Below are 22,807 nucleotides of genomic sequence, written 5' to 3' on the forward strand. Positions count from 1 at the left end.
ACACTAGACAGCTGAATTATCATGGCGGCTGTTATCGTAGAAGAGGACAAACAGCTGGGCCAAGACACTAATTTGGCTTTGCATGGAATTAGTGGGCTGTTGATAGGATACCAGCTGGACACACAAAGCCAGCTGTTATGGTTCATAAATAGGTGTGTCTGTCTGTCTGTCTGTGTGGCGGTGTGTGCTGAGAATCAGAGGAAATGTCAAATACAAGGACTGTGTTTCCTTATCACCTCCAGACTCTTCACAAAGCAGAAGCAGCCTGTCTCTCCTGAGGTGGATGTAGGGGCTGCAATGGTCAAGTATGCCCAAGAGTGAGAGCAGCAGGTATGTATGTGGCTGGGTGAGCAGCTAGTCGCTTTCAGAATAAATGCCAGGATAAGGAGATCTAGGGCAGGCGAAGATTCAGTAGGTAGGGAAGGAAGATTTCTATTTTAGTGACATATCTTCTGGATGTAACCATTACTTCTTCTTCCAGAGATTTGAAATGTTAAACTGTAACACTGATAAATTCTCCAACAAGACCCATAAATGAAAACCATGCTGGACACCTAGGAAAAGACAGCAAGCTGTTCCTCTCCTCTTTTCTGAACCTTTAAGTTTGCTGTCTTTAACTCGATTTGAGCTTTCCTCATCTTTCCAATGAATTATACTGTGGGTGGGGGACGCAAAGAAAGAGAAAGCAAAGTCCCTGTTTTTACGAACCTAAGTCTTGGCTGTCGTAGAAGCCTGACATACATGCTGGAAGTTCCTGAATACCATTGTAAGCCTCTATAGACACTGACTCAAATGGCATGTGGGGTCAGGTTTCCTGGAGGACACGGAACGAGAAGTGGGCTACCAATGGCTGGCGGAACGCAAGGGAGGACTGAAGGTTTAGGAGCAGAGGCAGGATCTGAAAACACCCATAGGATATTTCAGGGGACGATCAGCTTTGGCACACTGGGGAAGATGGCAGATAATGTTTGGTCAGTCAGAATGGCACTCGATAGCGTAGAGCTCTCTGTACATAGTCATTTGGGTCTCAAAGACCAGAAGCCACTAAGCAGGAGCCATGTAACATAGTGGATAGAGCCCAGATTCTGAGGCCAACTGGCATTGATATGAATCATGAATCCACCCACTAGATGTAGTGTTTGTTTGTTTGTTTTTACTCTTTGGAGCTCCCAAATAAACACACGGGGACTTTTTCTTAGTTATGAATGTCCGATCTTAGCTTGGCTTGTTTCTAGTCAATTTTTCTATCAAATTATACTGTTTGTTTAACTACGTTTTGCCTCTGGGCTTTTATTTTTCTTTATTCTCTATATCTTTCTTCTTACTCCATGGCTGGCTATGTGGCTGGGTGACTGGCCCCTGGCATCATTCTCTCCTCCTTTTCTTGCTCTTTGTTCTCACTCCCTAAATTTCTCCTCCTATTTATTCTCTGTCCACCAGCCTCACCTGTTTCTTTCTTCTGTCTAGCTATTGTTCATTCAGTTCTTTATTAGACCAATCAGGTGTTTTAGGGCAGGCAAAGTAACACAGCTTCACAGAGTTAAACAAATGCAACATAAAAGAATGCAACACATCTTTGCATCATTAAACAAATATTCCACAGCATACATAAATGCAACACATCTTAAACTAATATTCCACAACAGCTAGATGTACCATGGTGGGAAAATTATACATATATATAATTTATATATCATTATTATATTATTAATTTAAATAATATATAATTACAGATTATACAACTTATAATATAATATGTAATAAAGTAATAATTATATATGTAGAATTTCCCTTGTCCCTTGTTTCCATGTCCTTGTTACATGTTTTCACATGTAAAATAAGGTAACGCATGGAATTACTGGGAGGTTTATGGACGATAAACTGTGCAGTGTGACTGGAGCCCTACCCATCACATATTATGTGCTCTGGGAGTTTCATTTTCATTGACAATGCTATTAACGGGGCAAAGGGAAATTTATCTTAAGAGTACAGGATGACCTTATGAAATTAATGTCAAGACTACCACGAGGTTTCAAAATAGGGCTGGATCAGAGAAACAGAAAGTCATCAGGGACCCAGGCCCTTGCTCCCTTTTCTGCTTCTCTCAGGAGACAGGCAATGTGTTTCTCTTTCCTTGCAGACTAGCCGTCCCTGTTTCTCTAATCTCATGGGGAAATAGGCTGCCTTCATAGCTCAAGTTTGCACATAACGATTCCATCCACCATAAGAGAAGGGTCGGCCATCTCTTAGTTGCGGTTCCAGATAAAGTCTGGCTGGTCCAGCTTAAGCCAGGTGTCCACGGCTAGTCCATTCAGGTGAGGCTAAGGACACGTTCCTCCATTTCACGTCTCAGAGAAAGGACCCGTGAAAATGTCTTCTGATCTGAGCAATATAATTTTTAGACAGTGGTCCCTCTGGGAATTCAGACTCAGGGTATCTAGAACGCAGACTCTGAGGTCTTTGATTTGAAATAAAAAAAATGAGTATATTCTAGACTTCAGATTTTTATGAGGAATTAACGTTAAGAAAATATATTAGTCTTCTGAGATTTGTATCCAGGCATGAAAATAACTAAAAGACATATAGCAGAATAATGTCTTGCCAAAATACCCAAAGTTTCCTCAGGAACTATAACCCCATGACCCTGCTTCATTTGAGGGAGGTAGCCAACAAAAATTCTGTGATCTCAGAAAGACTGGCAGTGCAGAAGGAAAAACACAAAAGCAAACTCAAATGCTTGACATTCTCTACTAAAAAAATAATAATATTGAAAATGTTCAGTCAAGGGAGAAGATAACAATTAATGACAATTAACAAAATGGAGAGTGGAATACCAGTTATTTTTTTGAAAGGATCAGTAAAGCTGATACATCTTTATCAGGTCTTACTAGAAAAATTGTGAAATTTAATTTCTAAAATCAAGAATGAGAGACATCACTACTGACCTCACAGAAATAAGCATGTATTAGAGAATACTATGGAGACTGCACACCAACAAACTAGATAGCCGGTAAAATGGACAGATTCCTAGAAATGTCTGAACTGCAGACACTGACTCAAGGGAAAAAAATCAGAATAGTTCTCTATCAAATGAAGAGATTGAATTAGAAAGAAGAAAAGAACTCACAGAAAGCCAATGCTAGCATATTAGGTCATTGAAGAGAACATATCCAGGAAACCACGTATCTAATAAGTAGTGGGGCTGTGCCATACAAATGTGCTAGCTGCTGGTGTTACAATAGATAGGGCAAAGGATTGCTTTTTCCGAGGAGAGATTTATAGCCAAGGCAGAGTCTGGGAGCCACCGGAAGCCACTGAAGTGTGATGCCTCAGAGAAGGGCTCCAGAGACGGCTGTGTTCCCGCCCCGCTGTCTCTCTGAGTACAGAGATCTCCAGTCACCCTCATGTCTACCCCCTCCGCTGTCTCCCTGCTCCCATCTCTGTTCACACTGTATTGATGGACCAGCCCTGTTCTCCTAAAAGAACTCACCAGCTGAGGGTCTGAGTGTCAGCTGACTACGCCAGCTTGACTAGGATTTCCGTGTGAGGGTGGCTCACTTGGCTGCAGGGCTGGCTGCCGACACACGTGACCTGAAGTTCTCTTTCCTGCTCTGCAGTCAATATCTTGAAATTTTAAATAATTTTTTTTTTTAAAATGATGAATCCGTGTCTTAGTTTCACCTAGACCATCACAGCAAATGTGTGGAGGTCAGCGGAAAATCTCAAGTCAGATCTTTCCTTCCACAGTACGGGTCCTGGAGGTTGAGCTCAGGGCATTAAGCTTGGGATCAAGCACCTTTCCCCACCAAGCCATCTTGCTAGCCCTGAAGATGAGTTTTGAAAACTTTTCTCATAAGTTACTGACATTTGTTTTCGGTTAGGGAAAAAGAGGGCCGGCATCTCAGGGGCCAGCAGGCCACGGCATCTGCTTGGAATTTCAAACATTGCTATGTTCTCGTTGTATTTATTTCTAGGATTAGTCTCTGATAAGGGAAACTAGTTTCCCATTTAAGGCAATGATCTAACATTTCTGATGGGAAGCACAATAACACGTGGGCATATTTAACGATGCTTCAAGATAAGATATTAGTGAAGGAACACAGGCTGTTCCCAGAGACAGCAAAGCTTAGCCAGAGTAGCAGCAGCAGCATATGATATAGAGAATTTTATCACAGAAGTATAATATGATTTATCCATACTTGGAAAAAGAGCAGCAAGCATATGGAAAACTAAGAAGTATGGCTAAGTAGTGTCTCCCAGGATAGCCAACCCTTCCCAGGTATAATCCCAGGGAGCTGAGCTTGATGAAACCCAAGCCAGTTGAGGTCACCTCCGGGAAAATCTATGAGATGCTGGGTGTTACAAGAGGGTGTAAGGAAAAGTGGTTTGAGCTCTCTAAAAAGGAGCAAAATTGCACGCCTGCTTATTGGAGAATACACGGGTTCTTCCCATGACGTTTCGCTATGGACTGGGGCAGGTAGAGAATGAAGCTCACGGGTGGACATTGTGTCACTTGTCCAGTGGCTTGCATTGTCACATGGCTCCTGCACCCGTGTGGCCTGGTCCAGATGAAGAAGCACACCCACCCTATGTTTACATCAGGAAGGCTCAAGCCATGGTTCCCGCACCCTGGACGCCCTGCCCCAGATGATGAAAGCACAGCCACCCTGTGTTTACATCATTCTTCCTGCCTTGCTTACAGGGTGAACCAAAAGTCAGCAGTTGCCTTCTAAGCACATTTCTTTGAGGTTTTTTTTTTCTTTAAAGAGACTTGTCTTGGAGGGAAAGTAATGAGGGTGAGTGCAGTCTGTTTGGTCCTAAGCATTCTGTCCTTCTGTGCCCTGCTGCATGCCCTGGACCTCCATGCGCCAAGTTGATGACTTCCTCCTGTTGATTCAGGGTCATGAGCAGGACGAAGGAAGAAGAGTTGAGGTGGGAGGGCTGTGTGGCTGCCTCTTTCCCTTGCTCCTGACAGCAGGTCCACAGCCCTAGCCTCTCTTTGACTCTTCAGGGTCATAGCGCCTCCAGTAGGAGTACCGCTAGTCACAGAAAACTGCACGGTTCCTTGGGATTTTCACCCAAAGGATTACTGTAAACGGTCTTCTTCTTTTTATTAGTTTGTTTGAGAGTGTCCCAAGTAGCCCAGGTTGGCCCCTCACAGCTGAGGATGACCCTAAGATCTCTCTCCTCTTGCATTTACCTCCCAAGTGCTTAGGTTTCAGAGGTGTGGGTCACCAGCCTAGCTAAAATACTGTTAAATTCTCTTCAATTTACCCAGTTTGAGGCTACCATCTGCTTTTTGCTGAGCTGTGGCTCCTATAGGTTTCTTGGGGGATGAGACTCCCCAAGGGCTATCTCATCTTCCAAACCTCAGTCACCTGGGAGAAACCATTGCAGAGCTGAGAATTTGATACTGCCGTCTCCTTCCTCTTGGACTGTAGATTTTCTTTTTAAAAGGGAAACACTCTTGGGTATCAAATCTGTATTTCTTTATATGTTATGTAACAGATATCAAAAAAATAAGAGCTTAAACAATAAATTTGTGTTTTTCAGTTTTTATGGGTAAAGGATCCAAACCAGGCAGGATTTTCTAGAAGGTTTCATCCACCCTGGAAGCTGTTGAATGTTGTTTTGTTTTGTTTCTGGGACAAGTTCTTATTGTGTGTCCCTGTCCATTGCAGAATGAACGTTTTCTCCCAAGGTGAACTGCACATCCTCTGCGCTTTTTCATTTTTAAAAGCATGTATTTGCTTAAATACTCAATGTGTGTGCGTGGTGTATGGTGTATGTGTGTGAGTGTGTGGTGTGGGAATGTGTGTGTGGTGTGTGTGAGAGTGTGTGATGTGTGTGTGTGTGGTGAGTGTGGTGTGGGGGGTGTGGGGTTTGTGTGTGTGAGAATGTGTGTGTGGTGTGTGTGTATGTGAGTGTGTGGTGTGTGTGTGAGTGTGTGATGTGTGAGTGTGTGGTGTGGGTGTGTGGGTGTGGTGTGGGTGTGATGTGTATGAGTGTGTGTGTGAGTGTGTGGTGTGTGTGGTGTGTGTGGTGTGTATGAGTGTGTGGGTGTGGTGTGGGTGTGATGTGTATGAGTGTGTGTGGTATGTGTGGTGTGAGGGGTGTGGGGGGTGTGTGAGAATGTGTGTGGTGTGTGTGGTGTGTGTGAGTGTGCATTCACATGAATGAGTCATCTCTGTGGTCCTGTAAATAACTGTGTTGTAATAGTAGTAGTAGAATATTACATTTCAACAAAATAACCAAAATGATTCAGATATTCCATATAGTTTATTTAAAACATTTCTCTGCGTATGTTTTCCAATAAGTATAAATACCTAAGGATATGAGACAGTTGCAGCTGTGTAGAAACGGGGAGGCTGAAATGGTGTCTATGTAAAACTGTGGAAGCCGTGGATGGAGATCAGGTTCTGTAAGGTGAGTCATCTGTCCCCTCCACAGCAACTGCTTATGGGGAAAACCATCCCGAACTTGGCCTTCCTCCTTAGTAGGAGAGGAGTGGAATAAGGTGCCCACAAGCATAGCTCCTGCCACACTGCCCTCAAAAAACTCCAGGCCACTGCCTCCTGCGTAGGTTTGGGCTACGCACAGGCTATTTTCAGGTCCTGAAAAATAGGCGTGCTTGCTCGCAGACTCACTGGCTCAGATATGCAGACTGTCTTCTTGCTGTATGGGAAGAGCAACGGAAGGCAGGTCCTTGGTTACCAGGAGAAAGAGCTAGAAGTTGTATGGCTTTTCCTATCCCCCATGTCTAGTGAATGAAGTCTACATCTGCCTACAAGAAAGACTATTTCTGTCCTCTGGATGCTAATCATAAGGTGGGAAGGCTAATCATGGAAACGCCTGCTCTTAGATTCTAGACCCCACACCGAAGAGCATCGCCAATGACACAGTTGAAGTAGAGGCCGAGGGAGGAGAAATGCACCATGATAAATGTTCTGATAGAATCTTAACTGAAACCAATTGCATAAAGCAGATGTGAAAGTTTCATGTATTAAAGTAGGGAGGAGAATTAAAGATTCCTCCCTAGAACTCTCAACTCAATAGGCCCCTACAGAAGATTCAGGAAAGCCCAGGCTCTTAGTCAATCCCTCTTCTAAGATGGCTATCACTAACGCGAGGTTGGGCTTCATCAAACAACACCCTTAGTTGTCCATAACCGTACTTGGTGTGGCTTTGGGAATGCCTGGGGGGTGGAGCTCTGTGACTCACCTGTCATTGACCGGCAGGGGGGCAGTGCAGAAAGTTCCTACGATAGGAGTCCTGTCTTTTTTCCAAACCCGGCTGGGAACTTGGAGCATGAGTTTCACTTGGCTTATCTGGCACTGCGGGTCGGGGTGGGCAATGACTCCTCTCCCTTCAAGTTGCTCTCTGGGTCTGGAAGGAAAAGAGGAAGGGGATGAGGCGCTGAACCCCTGAACTTTACTTCCCCTTTGATCCAAGGGGCCCTGCTGGTAAACCTGGGTGGCTGTCATGCAGGGGCACTGGCTCCTTGAAGAGGGAGACATTTTGTGTAACCCTCACTGGCCCCGCTGCCCACAGACTAACAATTTTGAACACAACACAGGAAATACTTGTTACTTTTTTTTCCTAATTATTGGAAAGTCAATAAATTTTTTAAGGGACTTCACACGTGATCCCTTAGCTGTCCATTGAGGTCACTCGGGTTCAAGACTCCTAAAATAGCCCCTTTCTCAAAGAGAGATGCTTCCCTGGCTTGTGGTGTGGGAGGAGCTGGTCGCCTGGGGCCTGGGCAGTGGACTGTGTTCTTCCCCCTGGCCTCTGAGGCAGTGGGGGCTCTAAGAAAGAGGGAGTAGAACAGGGTACAGTTGGGCTCTGAGAAAGAGGGAGTGAAACAGGGTACAGTTGCTTCTCTGTATCGCAGCAGGTGATATAGGCCAGGCCAGTTTCCTTTTTCTTTCTGTTTTCAGAGTAATGGTGTCTTCTTGGTGTGTTTTCTCATCTAGAATTAGCTACAATTAGTTTCCTCATTTTGCAGGAAGACTCTAAGTAGAAAAGCTGCACTGATCAGAAGTGTTTTATAATATGCCAGAGAAAAGCAGGGTGGCTCCCTTTAAGAAACTGCTTATATCAATATATATATACATATATATTCCATATATATATGGAATAGGAAAGATGCTTCGTGTGGGCGGCTTGGCCTGGGTAAATTCTCCAACTGAAAGGAAATCTTGGGGCTTTACAAAGCAATAGAAAGTAGGGAAAGAACACACTTCTTCCCGGAAGACATCTTTCTTATTTCTGATATTTTAATTTAAAAAAATAAGTGAAGGCTAAAGCAAATGCATTCTGTGTCTTTCTTGAAGAGGCAGGCAGCTTCCTTTGGGAGTGAAGGCTGAGCATTAGTAAGGTCCACTGAGCGCTGTCCAGAAGGGCCAGTGTTGACAGATAGAACTTGGCCCGGTGGCTGGATGTCTGGGAGCTCAGGAAACGATCTCTTCCTGGTGGAACTTGTCTTCTCTCATTGCACAGTTCAGCAGGGCAGCCTGAGAATGTTTCCCCACCCAGAGCTGACATGGGTCACTCTCCTGTGTGCTCTAGGGCTCCCCGACCTCTGATTTGTCCTTCCAACCTGATTTGTCTCTCCAGCCTTCTCTTGTTTCAGACCCCACGGCTTGGCTTTCTCTTCCAGACACACCTGCGTGTCAGGTTCTCACTAACCTGCTGTCCAGCTCACTGCTGCAAATCCTTCGTTCCTCTTGTGACACCCTTGAACCCACTTGGGCGCTGTCTGTGCTCTCAGAGCTTCCGTACAGGGAACCAGGGACTGTTTAAAGGTGTGTTCGCGGATCGTTTCCCGTTTGCATTGAGTTCACTCTGCAAACCTTTGTCTGCAGTTACTTGCTCAGCAGATTCTGGCAAGGGCTGACACTGAGAGGTGGGCATAGGCCTCTGAGGGCCTCTGGGTTGGGCAGGACTTGTGGAAGGGCCACCCTTAGGACTGCGGAGCTCCAGAGCTCCGGCTCCTGCCCAGCAGCCTCCACCTCCATGGGAGGCAGTCCTCTGGCTTTGCCCAGTTGCCCCTACTGTGGTCATCTCTTCCCTGGCTCCCCTGCCTCCCATCTCCCTCAGTTTCCCCAGTGCAGTTGTGATTAGTTTCCTCTGTCACATCCCTTTTGGGGTCATCAGCTCTTCTTTTCTGACTGGACCCTGACAGAACCAGTGATATATGACAAGACAGTTTGCTGCTGGTTTGTGAGTAACTTAACCCAGTTGCTTTGTAAAGAAACATAGACCTTGTTACGGACTTCCCATCCCCTGCCAGGCTTGTAGCCTCCTGAATTTGTCGTTCTTTGTTTTCTGGATCCAAGTCTGGTCCCACCACCTTCTGTGACCCAAATCTGCCCCCCAGAGGAACGGAAATGATCAGATCTGGTTCCATTCACTGAAATCACCCCTTTGGACTCTAGCCTCATACCTAACTGGCCTTAGGTTCCGTTCAGGCAACTGACTCCGTCCTGCACCTCCTCTATGGAGAGGCTCTTCAGACTCCAGTGACCCCTGCAAGGGATTGTGGCTGACGCTCTCCTTCCTGTTGCTATCCCTAAAACAGTTCCTGCTCAGAGCTGGATTACTGCTTACTCATCACCTTTGCCCACTAGCCTTGCTTCTCAGCATCTGAATACACTGTGCTTGGGGGGAGGGGAGTGCCAGTCCCAAACCCACAGCTTGTGTCTGTGAGTAGATCTATGGTGGGCACTGTCCCCAGCTTGGTGGGCTAGGCCCAGCCTTTAGCCATCACACTGTGCCTGGCCTGGGTGTAAATACACGTGAAAGATGGGTTTAGCCGTATGGGACACTTACGTACATGGTGATCTTGACTGAGGAAGTAGTACCGACGCTAAGAAAGGTGACCTCGATGCTGGTGTCCTTCTTTCTCTTCTCCTTCAAATGAAATTCCACGAGACTGTGATGCACTAGGAAACCAAAGCACGGCAATGGCTCGGCAGACAGCACAGTTGCCAGAGGGAAAAGACCCACAGAGCAGGGCACCGCTGGGATTCTCTAGCTCCAAGGCATTGTGAGAGGCACAGGTTGCTAGCTATCACGAATCCTTCACTTTCTCAAAGGCAGAGTTCCTAAAGTGTAAGTGGTTAGTTATCCCACAGGCCGGAGTGAGGACGGGGTGAATCAATGTGTGCAAAGTCCTGAGGACAGGGTCCTCGCCTAGGGGACACGTAGGAAGTGTTGGTTTTTAATTATTGCTTGTCATGCAAGAGTGGTTCACTCCTCCCTGTTTGGTGACCTTATTGCAATGATGTAATGTTTACAAAATTGCATTTGAATTTACTTGGGGTGTGTGTGTGTGTGTGTGTGTGTGTGTGTGTGTGTGTGTGCCATGTGGTGCCTGTGGAAATTGGAATACAACTTGCAGTAATTGGTTCTCCCCTCCTCCATCTGGACTTCAGGCAATAACTTAGTCAGGAAGCTTGACAAGAGTCACATTTACCCACTAACCCATCTTGATGGCAGTAATGGAATTTTGAGACTACCCAAGAGGAATCTTCATATACTGCTATTGTTTGAATGTCGGCACCCCCCAAAGTCACATTTAAACATCATCCCTGGGGAGACGGCAAGTGTTGTGAAAGCAGGAGTGTTGGGGAGGCTGACCAATCCCTTGTCTGAGGGGCGTGGCCGCTCCAGGGCAAAAAATGCCTTTAAAAGAACTGGGTTTTGGTAAGCCCCTCCCCTCTGGTTCTCTGCTCTTCGCTGGAACCTTGGCTCTGTAAGTGTACCCCACTTGCTCCCTTTATTAAAACTGATTCATTCGAACAAGGCTATTTTTGGTTATTTCCAATCTCTGCCCGACCGCCACGCTTCACATGAGGACCTGTGTTTGGAGCCCCAACAACCATGCAAAAGGCAGGGTGTGGCAGCACTTGCCAGAAACCCCACTGCTATGGAATTGGTAGGGGTGGGACAGGCAGATCTCCAGATCTTTCTGGTGTGCTGTTAGCCAATCAGGTTCAACGAGAGCCCCAGAGCCTTCCTGAATAGATCAGTACCCCACAAAAGGGATGGAAGGACTTATCTAGGGACCTTTGGGCTCTTCTACACTCTATTAAGACCCAGTGGCAGCAGCAAGATGCCATCCTGGAAGCAAAGAGAACAGTCCTCAGACACCAAATATCAATGTCTTGACCTTGGCCTTTCTGGTCTCCAGAAGGCTGAGAAAGTAGATTCCTGTTCTCCGTAAATCTCCCAGGCGTGGATATTTTGTTATAATAGCACAGACAAGGACATATGCTAAATAAACAACTTATTTAACAAAAAGCAGCACCCCTCTCCCCCTCCCACGCACAGTGTCGTGGCTGTTACTTTGACCCTCCCTTGAGCAGTACAGGTGCTAGGGCTCTCAAGGCGGGTATCATCAACATAGACTAGGTGAGCATCTTGGCTCATGGTGACGTGAAATAATAAGGACCTGCCGACTGTCTGATAAGGAGGGGAGGGTAAGGACAGACTGTAATGCCACTAACACATTCTCTCTCTTTATTAAGGGGCACCTGAGAGCACTTTGCAGTTACTTTGGTCTCCATTGGTTGCCCTGGCTCCTTCCATGATGGGAAGATAGTTAGAGATGCAATCCTTCACCCTTCCCGACCTGTGCTCTCTCATCTGACCGTTGGGGAAAGAGCCAATGGACACAGCTACCGAGGCTTAAGTTAGAGAAGCCGTGGCATCCCAGCGGGCTTAGGAACAGACTCCTTGACAAGTGCCAACATACTATGAGCTCATGAGACAAAACCCTGTGATCCTGTCCCCTCCAAAGAGAAGGACATTCAGTGTCACATGACTTCTGTCAGTTCTGTGTGAATTGCTGTGGAATGGGTAAGGTTTCTGAATAGGGCTGGATATTTGTGGTGCAGAAGTTGGCTGACTTATGAAAACTTCAGGGGGTCAAATTTAACATGAAGTATATGCCATCTCTTTCTATGTTTGCCAAGACGTTTTCTTTCAGTTCTGTTTTTCTCTTCTCCGCAGTGCCCTAGAAACCCAAGGAGGGCCTGGACTGTTGCTGGGTGAATAGGAACTGGCACAGGAAGATGACTCAGAGAGTGGCACACTGAGCCCTGAGTGGGTGGTCAGAGGGCAGGAACCTAAGGCCAGGCCCTGATGCTGGCAAGCTGTGCCATCTTGTCTAAACACGGAAGCTCTTTGTCCCTCCATTGCCTTACATGCCAACGGTAAAGATGCAACGGACTGAAAAGCCGTTCTACAAGGGAAAACTAACACTGTTTTTAAAACCATGATTGGGTAGAAGATCAGCCCTTGCTGGGCACATGCCCGGCAGAAATCAAGAGGGGAGGAGTGGCAACCGTTCTGAAGAGCACGGCTGAAGTGGACACAGGCTGAGTGTGGGTGCCCAGCACCGTGATGGCCTGAGAGTGTCTGGAGAGCTGGAGCTGGCCCGTGGCCCCACTGAAGCCTAGTTAAGTGATACAGACTTGCTTGGCCTAGAGCAAGGGTGGTACCCTGTGTTTGTCCTTAGAAAGGTTCAGAGTCCGGGAGCAAGCAGGCGTCCGTCCACACTGGCTATTTTCCTGCCTGCGTCCCTCTGTAGTGTTTGAACAGATAGAACTGTGTTGCTGGGGGTTTGCAACAACATGAAACCAGAAATATACAGGTCTGTCATGGCCTCAGCGGGGACCTTTAAGAAGCCCAGAACCCCCAAGCTTCCCCAGGCTTCCCTACCCAGTGTATTCTTAGCTACGCAGACAGAGGAGCCTGTTCACGTTGCTGCCAACTTTCCCTGACTGGAATGAGAAGCCAGGTCATCTGGTCTCAGAAGCACTGCTTCTGCCACTACACACCACAGCCTTCCTGTTGGCCTCTGATGGCACTGCTGCCAGGAGAGTGACAAGAAGAAGGAACAAGGAACCGAGGGTGGTGGCGTGAGGTGACGTGGCTTTCCATGTCACCAGGTCAGAAGACCTGGTGTTGAATCCTGATTTCCTCACCCGGCTGTGTGTCTCAGGTACTGCCTCTCAGAACCTCCTGTCATAGAAACCTGACGGAGACCACTATGCTCCTCAGACATAGCTATATCTGTGGAGCTCAAAACATCATCATCTAGGTCTCGGATTCCCTGCCTGAGGGAAGGGAAGGATTAGGTGCCTGGCTCTGAGTCACCGCGCCACTGACGTCCTCCACCCTAGTTTGCTCTCACACACAATTGACTCTTGCGTGTGGGTACTGTGATTGTTCCCATTTTCCACAGCAGGATATTGGGTTTCAGAAAGGTGAAGTAACTCACTCCTAGTTACTCAACTGGAAAGCAGAGAAGCTAAGATTCAAATCCAGGCCTGTGTGGCCACAGAGTCTGAGCTTTGAGCTGCAAATCCCATGACACTGGACCTTTCCGGTAAATGGAAGGCTGTCGTCACATAGGTCTCTCCAACAATGCAACACAAGCTAATGAGAAAATCAGCTCAAATTAAGGTGACTATATAATTTATCATCCAAGTTAGCATATTTTTGTCCTGTACACACCGCGGAGCAGGCAGGAGGGCCCCAAGACAATGAACACAAACTGGGAAATATAGTCACCCCCGGGAAGCTACAAATGGCGCAGGAAGAGCATGGCTTAGTGTCTATATATTTCATTGATTCCAAGACTAACTTTTACTTTAAGTTTGCACGTTTTGTAATCATTGGCATCTTTGCTTCAAAGGAAAGCAGCAAGCAGTATCTGTGAACAGCTGGACTGTGTCTATGAAGGAGAAGGGGGCAGAGGTTATGAACTCCTCAGGGGTTCTGACCCAGAAGGTTCGCTAGAATGTGAGGTGTGTAGTGTGGGCACCAGCAGGGGGAAAGACGTTTAGAGGATGGCACAAGTCGGGTATCCCAGAGTCAGGGGTACCCCTAGGAAAGAAGCAAATGTCTTCCTTTGTTCCTTTCTTCCTTTCCTTCCTTTCCTTCCTTCCTTCCTTCCTTCCTTCCTTCCTTCCTTCCTTCCTTCCTCTCTTTCTTCTTCTTCTTCTTCCTTCCTTCCTTCCTTCCTTCCTTCCTTCCTTCCTTCCTTCCTCCCTCCCTCCTTCCTTTCATCTTGGCCTCCTCTGCATATCCCTGGCTGTCCTGGCACTCACTCTGTAGACCAGGCTGGCCTCACACTCAGAGATCCTCCTGTTTCTGTATTCTGGGTGCCGGGATTAAAAGTGTGCACTATCATAACTAGTTGGGCACATATTTCAGTGGGGAGAGGAAGGAGAGAGAAAACGCAATCAGAGAGATGTTCTTGAGTCCTAAGTCCTCCCTGTTGTGGCATTGCTTGGATTCATTCTCACAGTTCTGGTTCTGCCAGAGACTACCTCCCAGAATATCTCTGCCCAAACCCATCACCGCCCATCTGGACTCCTACACTGGGCTGCATGCAACCCACATGGGAAGCCTGGACATCCCCAACCTCCCTCTAGCACAAGTATTCCTTTTTCCTCCCTGCTCACCACAGTATGGGACCCTAGATGTAGTCAGGAGATACACTCTCACTTCCTTGGGGAGTGGCTCGATCTTGACACCGCCTTGTTCCACCAATCCTGGAAATAAAGAAGCAAAGATGGCATAGCTATGAGAAGGTCATTTCCAGGACCTACAGTTTCCAGGCAGGTGTGGACTCACTCACGCTCCCTATGTTCTGCAGATACTCGACTGCACGTTTGTTCTATCTCCTGTGTTCTGTCTCACACTGTGTGATGAGCCCCAAGAGTCAAAGAAAGTCCAATGGGGTGTAAACACGAACGTCAACAAGAAGTGCATTCTCCAGGTTGTTCCACACATTCATTTATTTTCTTTTAAAATTTGTTTATTTGTCTGTGGGGGTGTCGGGGGAATCAGGGACACTTGCAAGCTACCACACACACGTGAAGGTCAGGAAATAGCTTATGGTAGGTTAGGTAGCCAATTCTCTGATTCCGCCATGTGGATCCTGGGGGTGGGATCCAGGTTTTCAGGTTTGATGGCTGCTGAGCCGTGTCATTGCCCTCATCTGACTCATTCTTGGCAGGTAATTGTAAGAAACGTAATGTTTTGTGTCTAACTTGAAAACCAGTTCATATCATAGCTGCTTTAATGGCACCTGGATCCTGTTGCTCCAAAGACTGGAAGATGACAGTTGGATAGAGCATGCTCAGGAATGAGATCAAACTTAGGACAATGACCTGCAGGGTGAAGAACCTTGGATAATACACTCGGAAGGGTATGTGGCCAGCATCTCTGATGTTCAGTGTGAGGGAGAACAGAGAAAAAAGCTGGGCAGTGGGAAGCAGCTGTTAAACCACCTCAAAAGGGAGGCCAGACATTTGTCCATGCGGGAGGACACAATGCTGGTGTGTGTTGTTACGCACACTATCTTGTAAGTGGAGGCTGCTCGTTCATTTCCTGGTCGCCCATACCCAAATAATCACACAAAACTGTGTTAATTACAACACTGTTTGACCAACGGCTTAGGTGTCTTTCTAGCTAACTCTTATATCTTAAATTAACCCATTTCCATTAATCTATGAGGCTGTGGCCTACTGGTATGGTTCCAGCATCTTTCTTCTCCTTTAGCAGCTACATGGCATCTCCCTGACTCCACCTTCCTTCCTCCTCTATCTCTGCTTGGATTTCCTGTCTTGCTATATTCTTCCCTGCTATAGGCCAAAGCAGCTTCTTTATTGACCAATGGTAATAAAGCATATTCACAGCACACAGCGGAAAATCCCACTTCACTGTCTTCCTTTTACCAGGCTACTACCATGTCACTGTATAAGCAGTGACACGTTTCAGTGTTCTGAGTGGCAGCCAGCGATGGTAGGGAGCGGAAAACTGTAGAAACAGGAAAGAGCGATATTTTCCCTAGAGTTTTGCCCCCAGGATATGAGGTACAGTGGTCTCCACGGGAGTGGGTAGAAGCCTCATTGCTCAGCTTCCTTAGTGTCTTTCCTGGTCTGGATCATACAGAAACACGCTTGAGCTGCCCAGCAATTAGTCACTGCCCCTTTCCCAGATGTCCTGTGGCCACCACAATCTCCCACTTCTAAAGATGACCTGTGTGCAGCTCTGGGAATCCCTACCAGGCACACACACACAGAGCAGCATGACATCAGGGATCACTTAAAAGGGTATGGGGACAACAATCAAAAATTGCCATCTTCCAGGTGAGAGCAGGCTGAGTAACTCATGGTTAGTTCTTTTCCCAGATGGGTAGACTCTTGGCCTTAGGTCAGAGGTGCTCTGACAATGTGGTTGTCTAAACAAGGCATGCACAACAACAGCACCTATCGACATACCAACACAATATGGGAAATCTCACAAGACCTCACCCCTGCATAAAGAACTACAGGCAATCAGTGACTGAGAAGGGGAGAATCATTCTTCTCCAAGGATGAATCTACCTGATAGGTTAACCAATCCCAAGTATGGTGTGGGAAGTCCTTCTATGTATGTGTTGCTTTTATCGGTTAGTGAATAAAGAAGCTGTTTTGGCCTGTGATAGGGTAGAATAGAGCTAGGTGGGGAAGACTGAACTGAATACTGGGAGGAAGAAGGCAGAGTCAAAGAGAAGCCATGTAGCCTCGCCAGAGTCAGACACCGGATAGAACCTTGCTGATAAGCCACCGCCACGAGGCAATACACAGATTACTAGAAATGGGTTAAATTAAGACGTAAGAGCTAGTCAATAAGAAGCTAGAGCTAATAAGCCAAGCAGTGATTTTATTAATACAGTTTCTGTGTGGTTATTTCGTGTCTGGGCAGCTGGGAACAAACAAGCGGCTTCCTACAACACAAGTATCAGTCCTAAGCACATGTCCATAAGAGGAGCACTAATGGACTTGTGCATGTGTGTGTGTGTGTGTGTGTGTGTGTGTGTGTGTGTGTGTGTGGAGTGTGAGTGATTGTGACTGTGTGTGTGAGAGTGTGTGTGAGTGCAAGTGTGTGTGAGTGAGTGTGACTATGTGTGTGAGAGTGTGTAAGTGTGTGTGTGAGTGTTTGTGTGTGTTTGACAATAAAGATTATAGAACCAGAGGTCTTGAATTTCAGAAGGAGGGAGAGCAGGATTCATTGGAGCAGGGAGAAGAAATGACAATGTCAATAAGGCACTCATATATAAAATAATAGTTTTTTTTTTAATTTAAACTATTTAAAACCAAAAGAGGTGGCGAATAGATAGTCCTTGAACTCCCCTACATTGCCAAGGGAAGCCAAGGGGATGAGATCTTACCAATCCTCGGACAGGAGAGCAAGAATGGGTTAAAGCAATCCAGACAGTCTCCAGCCAGGAAGGCCTTGTAGCTGGCACAGGGAAATGCCATCAGTGGGCAGGTGTTGTCCAGAGCACTGATGTAGAGATGCACGGCCCTCATGTGATCGCAGATCAGGTAACTGTAACCTGAGAGGAGACAGCAACCACAACAAAGTTTCAGCCTAGACCAGCGGAAACTCCCTCCCCGCCACTTACTATCCCTCTACTCGATTTTAGAGCACAGGAGCCTGTGAGTAGATGGGCTGCCCCCTGAGCCATACTTTAGAGACATTAATGGACGTGGTTACCTCGATCTCTCTTTCACTTTTAACTTTCCTGAGAAACATAGCCTGCCAAGACAATTGCTTGATTTGATTCTGAGTCTTACGTGAGTAGGCAAACTCTCTGGAAAAATGGGAGCATGCAGAGCTGGGGGTACATTCTTACAACTGAGACAGTTGCCTCTTTGCCTGTCTATCTTCCTCATCAACACCCATAAAACAGTTTTCCTACCCAGCAAAGAGATAATTGAGAGCAGTGGCTGGTACTCAGCCTTCCTCATGCTGTGACCCTTTAATAATACAGTTCCTCATGATGCGGTGACCCCATCTATAAACTATTTTTGTTGCTTACTTCACAGCTGTAGTTTTGAATTATAATGTAAACATCTGATATTTCTGATGGTCTTAAATGACCGCTGTGAAAGGGTTGTTCAACTCCCAAGGGGTCTGCAACCTTCGTGTTGAGAACCCCTGGCCTAGAGTCAGCAGCCATTCATTGTTAGCCTTTTGAATTATATGTGTTGTAACTCACCTAGCCCAGAAATTGATCCAAAAAACTTTCTAAGTAACCCAGTTACCCCAACTTAATTTTATTGTGGTTATTTACTATTCTTTTATTTAACTTTATTTTATGTGCATTGATGTTTCTTTATTATATGTCTTTTGCCTGCATGCATGTCTGTGTGAGGGTGTCAGATCTTGGAGTTACAGACAGTTGTGAGCTGCTATGTAGGTGCTGGGAATTGAACCCGGATCCTTTGGAAGAGCAGCCAGTTCTCTTAACCACTGAACCACATCTCCAGTCTTGGTTATTTACTGTTTAAAAGTTGCAACCACTCTTGTGCATGCAAAACACACACACACACACACACACACACAAGCATGCTGCAGTCCACATAAGGCTGTAGCTAAAAGGTAAGGAGTAAGCCACAGCTACAGGACCTTAGGGTCATTTGGTTACCCCTGCACCATGGGATTCTCTTTTGGACTGACAATTAAGGATAAACTGTGTTCACATTCTTTTCTCCTATGGCCTGGATGTTTTCTACTGCCAAGCTTCTTGTAGCAGGGAATTGAGACAGGCTAGCTAGCCCCTTCTCAACCTGCATCATAAATAAATTAAAATGCCACTAAAAGCTTCTAAAAATCATTGAAACCAAACCGCTTCCTGATCAGAAGCGCTGAAGTGTTATAAAGTTTTCTAAGAGGCACATTTTTTAAAAATCAGTAAATCTGGCACAAAGAAGTATTTATTTGATAAAGAAACTGTCAAAAGAATCCTTAAAATGGAGTCAGGTATGATGGTGCAGGAGGCTGAGTCAGGAGGACAGTTGGGAGTTTGAAATTAGCTTGGGCTATAGCATGAGATATTGCCTCAAAACCAAACAAAAGAATCTTAAAATATTAAGAATTTGGTGAAATAAGAGACTACTACAAACATACAGAAATAAGCATTTAATATTTCCAAACAAAATGCCAATATATCAATTTTAGTCTTAAGAAAAATGTAAGGCGGAACAATCTTTGTTGCTTTGCTTTTGATAGATTTAGTATTATTTAAAACAGATATTAAATATATTTGTTATTTAAATATACTTATAATTTAAAACACATGCTAAATATTTTCAAAAAGAGAATTCCAAAATAATATATTTAGGTGGCAATATGTTTTAAAAAATTATCTTTAAGATAATTTTGAAGGTTGGGTATAGCAGTGCATACCTTTAATTCCACCACACGGGAGGCAGAGGCAGCTGGATCTGTGTGAGTTCCAAGGCCAGCTTGATCTACAGAGTGAGTTCCAGGACAGTAATGACTACGTAAAGAGACCCTGTCTCAAAACAAACAAACAAGAAAAGAAAGAAGAGGATAGGAGAGGAAAGAAGAGGAGAGAAAAGACAAGACAAGAAAAAAGACAAGAAAAGAAAAAAGAACTGTACAGTGTTAGGCAAAGTGAGTCTTCAGTCATGAAGCTCTGATCCGATGTCTTGCTTATGCCACAGCTCCATTTTAGAGAGGGTGCAACTCCTGTGGATCTTGCCACAGATCACATCTTGGGAAGGAATAGGTGTTATTAGCCTGATCAATGTTAGATCATAGCAGAGCATAACATAAAATGGGATGACGCACAAACATGAGGTCAGCTTCCAGTATTAGAGACAACTCTCCAGAATTAATGGGCTCCAAAGATAACTAATAAATTGCAAGACACTGTAGAACATAAGGGCATCATCAGAAAGACCCCATGCAGCCCACACTGTAGAACATAAAGACATCATCAGAAAGACCCCACGTGGCCCACACTGTAGAACCTAAAGACATCATCAGAAAGACCCCACGTGGCCCACCCTTGGCTGATCAGGGTGAAGCACGGTGAATTTCAGCTTGTGGAGCAGGTAAATACTAACTCTCCCTGGCTCGCTGACCTGCGTGAAAAAACGTGGGACATCCAGGCTGGTCTTGACCTCCATTGACGAAGTAGTCCACGTGTCCCACAGGAATCCGGATACCCAAATCTGAAAGGGGTGGAACCCTGTTAGTCTTGTGCTTCAGACATACTTTCCTGGTTCAGCATCAGGGTGGCTGGGAGTCAGTGTCCTCCTCACTCCAATGGGTTGTGCAATGTCACAAGGCAAACCATGCTTGAGAGGAAGCACACTGGAGTCAGTTGGTAGAATACCCAGGTTTGCCCGGTAAGATCAACAAACATCACATTTAACCACACGGTTCTCTTTCCTGTTTCTAGAACAAGTCAAGTCACAGTCCACATCCAGGCCTGACTTCGTCCTGCTGCTCCTCGCTCTTCCCCAGGCTGATTCATTCTCCTCCACCGAGCCTTGCCTGCTGCACACATCCTGCTCAGCAATCCTGCTGAAGCAGTCCCCTCTGCAGTTACCCTCTGTCAGCACCCTTCCTTACACACATGCAATGACCACACGCATGTGATAAGAACAGTCTGTAATCTGCTCTGTTTCCTCAAATGAAGCCTTCAGGTGTTTTCCTGTCCCTTGTGCTGTTGCTGCTGTCTTTCTTCTGAGTCCTTGGTACCTACCATGATACCTGGCTCACAGTGAATGGCTAATAAATAGTTATTGGGCGAATAAATGAGCAGATGCCTAACTTCATACCCTTGTTCATTGTTGTATTCTCAGCACTGGCTACCTAGCTCAGTAAATATTGATTGAATAAGCAGAATCCTTATTTTTAATCCCATACAGAAAAGACTCCAAGTTCAAAAGGTCAGAAAGGCCTAAGCTAGGGAACTATAAATCTAACATGAAACATATTTAGTAAGTTTGGGGATGCTTGTAGGCTCTTGGTATGTATCTGTGCAGTGAAGGTAGGAACAGGGATTAGACAATATCACTGCATGGGCTTCTTTATGCCTGTGTGCTTTGGATGCTAGAAGTCTTTTGACCTAAAGGGATAAGACGCAGGCATCTCTGTCCCTTAAACTGTAAGCCCTTTTGGCCAAGAACTGACATTGTTTCTCTTGTTCACTGCAATAGTACTGGGCACGGGGTATACCCTAGGGACATCCGATTTCTGGTAGAAATGAGGGTGGTTGTCTCCCTCCTTTCCCAGGGGGTCAGAAAGACAAGTTGGACTGAGTGGAGGTGAACTTCCCTGCGCGTGTAACTACGGGAGGGGGATTCTCTCTCTTGACTTAGGACGAGGCTTGTCCTCTGGGGAAAAGGGAAATCCTGACCTGCCTGTGAGTCTGGGGAGTGGAATACCCCCACCCCGTCCTCAGGGACCAGTCACAGACAACCTAAAAAAGCAGCATGATTTTCCCATCTGTCATCCAGACAGCAATGCCCCATCGGCATAGGGTTTGGTGCTGAACTGGTGAGATTACTAAACAAACAATTTTAGTCCGTGAGTGAGAGTCCTCCTGCCCACTGGGAGCTTAAAATAAAACTACTAATGGCCATGGTCACAAGGACAATAACAATGACAGCCAAAGAATGATCTTGGAGCTGGAGGAGCCCTTCAAAATCATCCTGATACATTCCTCGCTATTAAACAGAAGCTCTGCCAGGAACAGGGCTCTCTGGCCAGGCCACGCCACTAGATGTGAGCATCCTAGCCCCTTCCCATGTGCTCTCCCTCATCCCAGGCACATCACCCAGCTCACAGTCAGTGTCTGTATGAATGGCTTCCACAAAGCGGGCATCCCCAGCATCCAAGCGTTCCTCCAGGCTGGCTCTGGTGTACTCTGGTCCAGCAGGATCTAGACCTATAAACACGAACTGATATTAGGACCCTTTTTCCTCTCAACTCCCAGAAACACCATAGACCTACACTTTGCCTTCCCCAGTAGTCCCTCTAGTGCAGCTCACAGAATCATCCAACCAGAGCCAAGGGTTGGAAGACGCAGTCCAGGACCGTTTTAGCCAGGAAACCCTACACTCCATTGTTTTCTGGTGTGGCCTGGTTTCTGGCTCTAAAATGAACATAACAATATCATCAATTTGGCAAAAGCACTGCCTACTGGTTTCATCTCATAGGGCCTCTCTGGAGCATTCTATGAGTCATGATTCAGAGATGTCCAACTGAAGGACCAAGAAGGTAGAGTATTTCCCAGACAGCCCCCATCCTTACTGACTGAGAGTGATGACTGAATTATAAACCCCTCTGTCTTTGCAGGTAAACACTGTCTGAAGGATATTTTCACACCAAATCCCATTTATCTTTTATTACAATCCATTTTACAAGTGTGTGCACTAAGGTTTAGAAATAAATGCATGTGCTCCTATAGTGACACTGGAGATCATGAAACAATGACACCATTTTATGCAAACAATAGATCCATTTTAGCAGCTTAAGGATGTGGGCTCAGCATCCCCTCTGCTCCCTTCACAGGTATCTCTGAAGTAATCTCTCTGTGTATTCACCGAAAGGAGGGGTAGAGAGGAAATTGTTCACCTGTGATCCGTCCCAACTGGCCTTTGTAGAAATGTCCCACCATGCCTCCAACGTGAGCCCCAAGACTGACACCAATGATGTGGATTGAGGACTCAGACACACCCAGCTCCTGGAATGGACAACGGTCAACAGTGGGTTCCACTTGGGCCACAGTGACTTTCCTGAGGCTCCAGAAACCAAAGGCCTTTGTTTCTACCCACATGCTTCAGAACAAGGAAAGACCTCTCATCCATCCATCGCTGGTCTTTTTCTCCCCCCCCCTCTCTCTGGACTCTGCACCCCCAGTTTCCCTCACTACAAAGTATATAATGACCATGTCACTTCTTGTGAGGGACTACTA

The 22,807-nt window shown here is 46.0% G+C and overlaps 1 protein-coding gene and 1 long non-coding RNA gene across 5 annotated transcripts in view; one reads left to right on the top strand and one right to left on the bottom strand.

Moving 5' to 3' along the window:
* Positions 1-6,260: 6,260 nt before the first annotated feature.
* The window catches only part of Pla1a (phospholipase A1 member A), a 34,193-nt gene continuing 17,646 nt past the window's right edge, over positions 6,261-22,807 (bottom strand). The window contains exons 4-11 of the mRNA XM_038345228.1: positions 22,468-22,576; positions 21,677-21,778; positions 19,965-20,054; positions 17,237-17,404; positions 14,481-14,570; positions 9,839-9,947; positions 7,222-7,386; positions 6,261-6,675 (exon numbers count right to left, since the gene is read on the bottom strand). Coding sequence (XP_038201156.1) covers positions 6,591-6,675; positions 7,222-7,386; positions 9,839-9,947; positions 14,481-14,570; positions 17,237-17,404; positions 19,965-20,054; positions 21,677-21,778; positions 22,468-22,576 — 918 coding nt within the window. The 3' untranslated portion in view covers positions 6,261-6,590. The remainder of the gene's footprint in view (positions 6,676-7,221; positions 7,387-9,838; positions 9,948-14,480; positions 14,571-17,236; positions 17,405-19,964; positions 20,055-21,676; positions 21,779-22,467; positions 22,577-22,807) is intronic.
* On the top strand, positions 10,728-22,713 carry LOC119824772. 4 transcript variants are annotated; one of them, XR_005287141.1, is made up of 4 exons: positions 10,728-10,759; positions 12,019-13,476; positions 15,083-15,229; positions 20,285-20,663. It is a non-coding gene; the product is annotated as an uncharacterized LOC119824772 (long non-coding RNA). The 4 variants fall into 4 exon arrangements; XR_005287142.1 differs by lacking the exons at positions 15,083-15,229; positions 20,285-20,663 and adding an exon at positions 22,405-22,713 and having other exon boundaries at positions 12,019-13,012; XR_005287139.1 differs by lacking the exon at positions 20,285-20,663 and having other exon boundaries at positions 15,083-15,510.

The sequence above is a fragment of the Arvicola amphibius genome, chromosome 10 (assembly GCF_903992535.2).
Source record: "Arvicola amphibius chromosome 10, mArvAmp1.2, whole genome shotgun sequence".
Lineage (NCBI taxonomy): Eukaryota > Metazoa > Chordata > Mammalia > Rodentia > Cricetidae > Arvicola > Arvicola amphibius.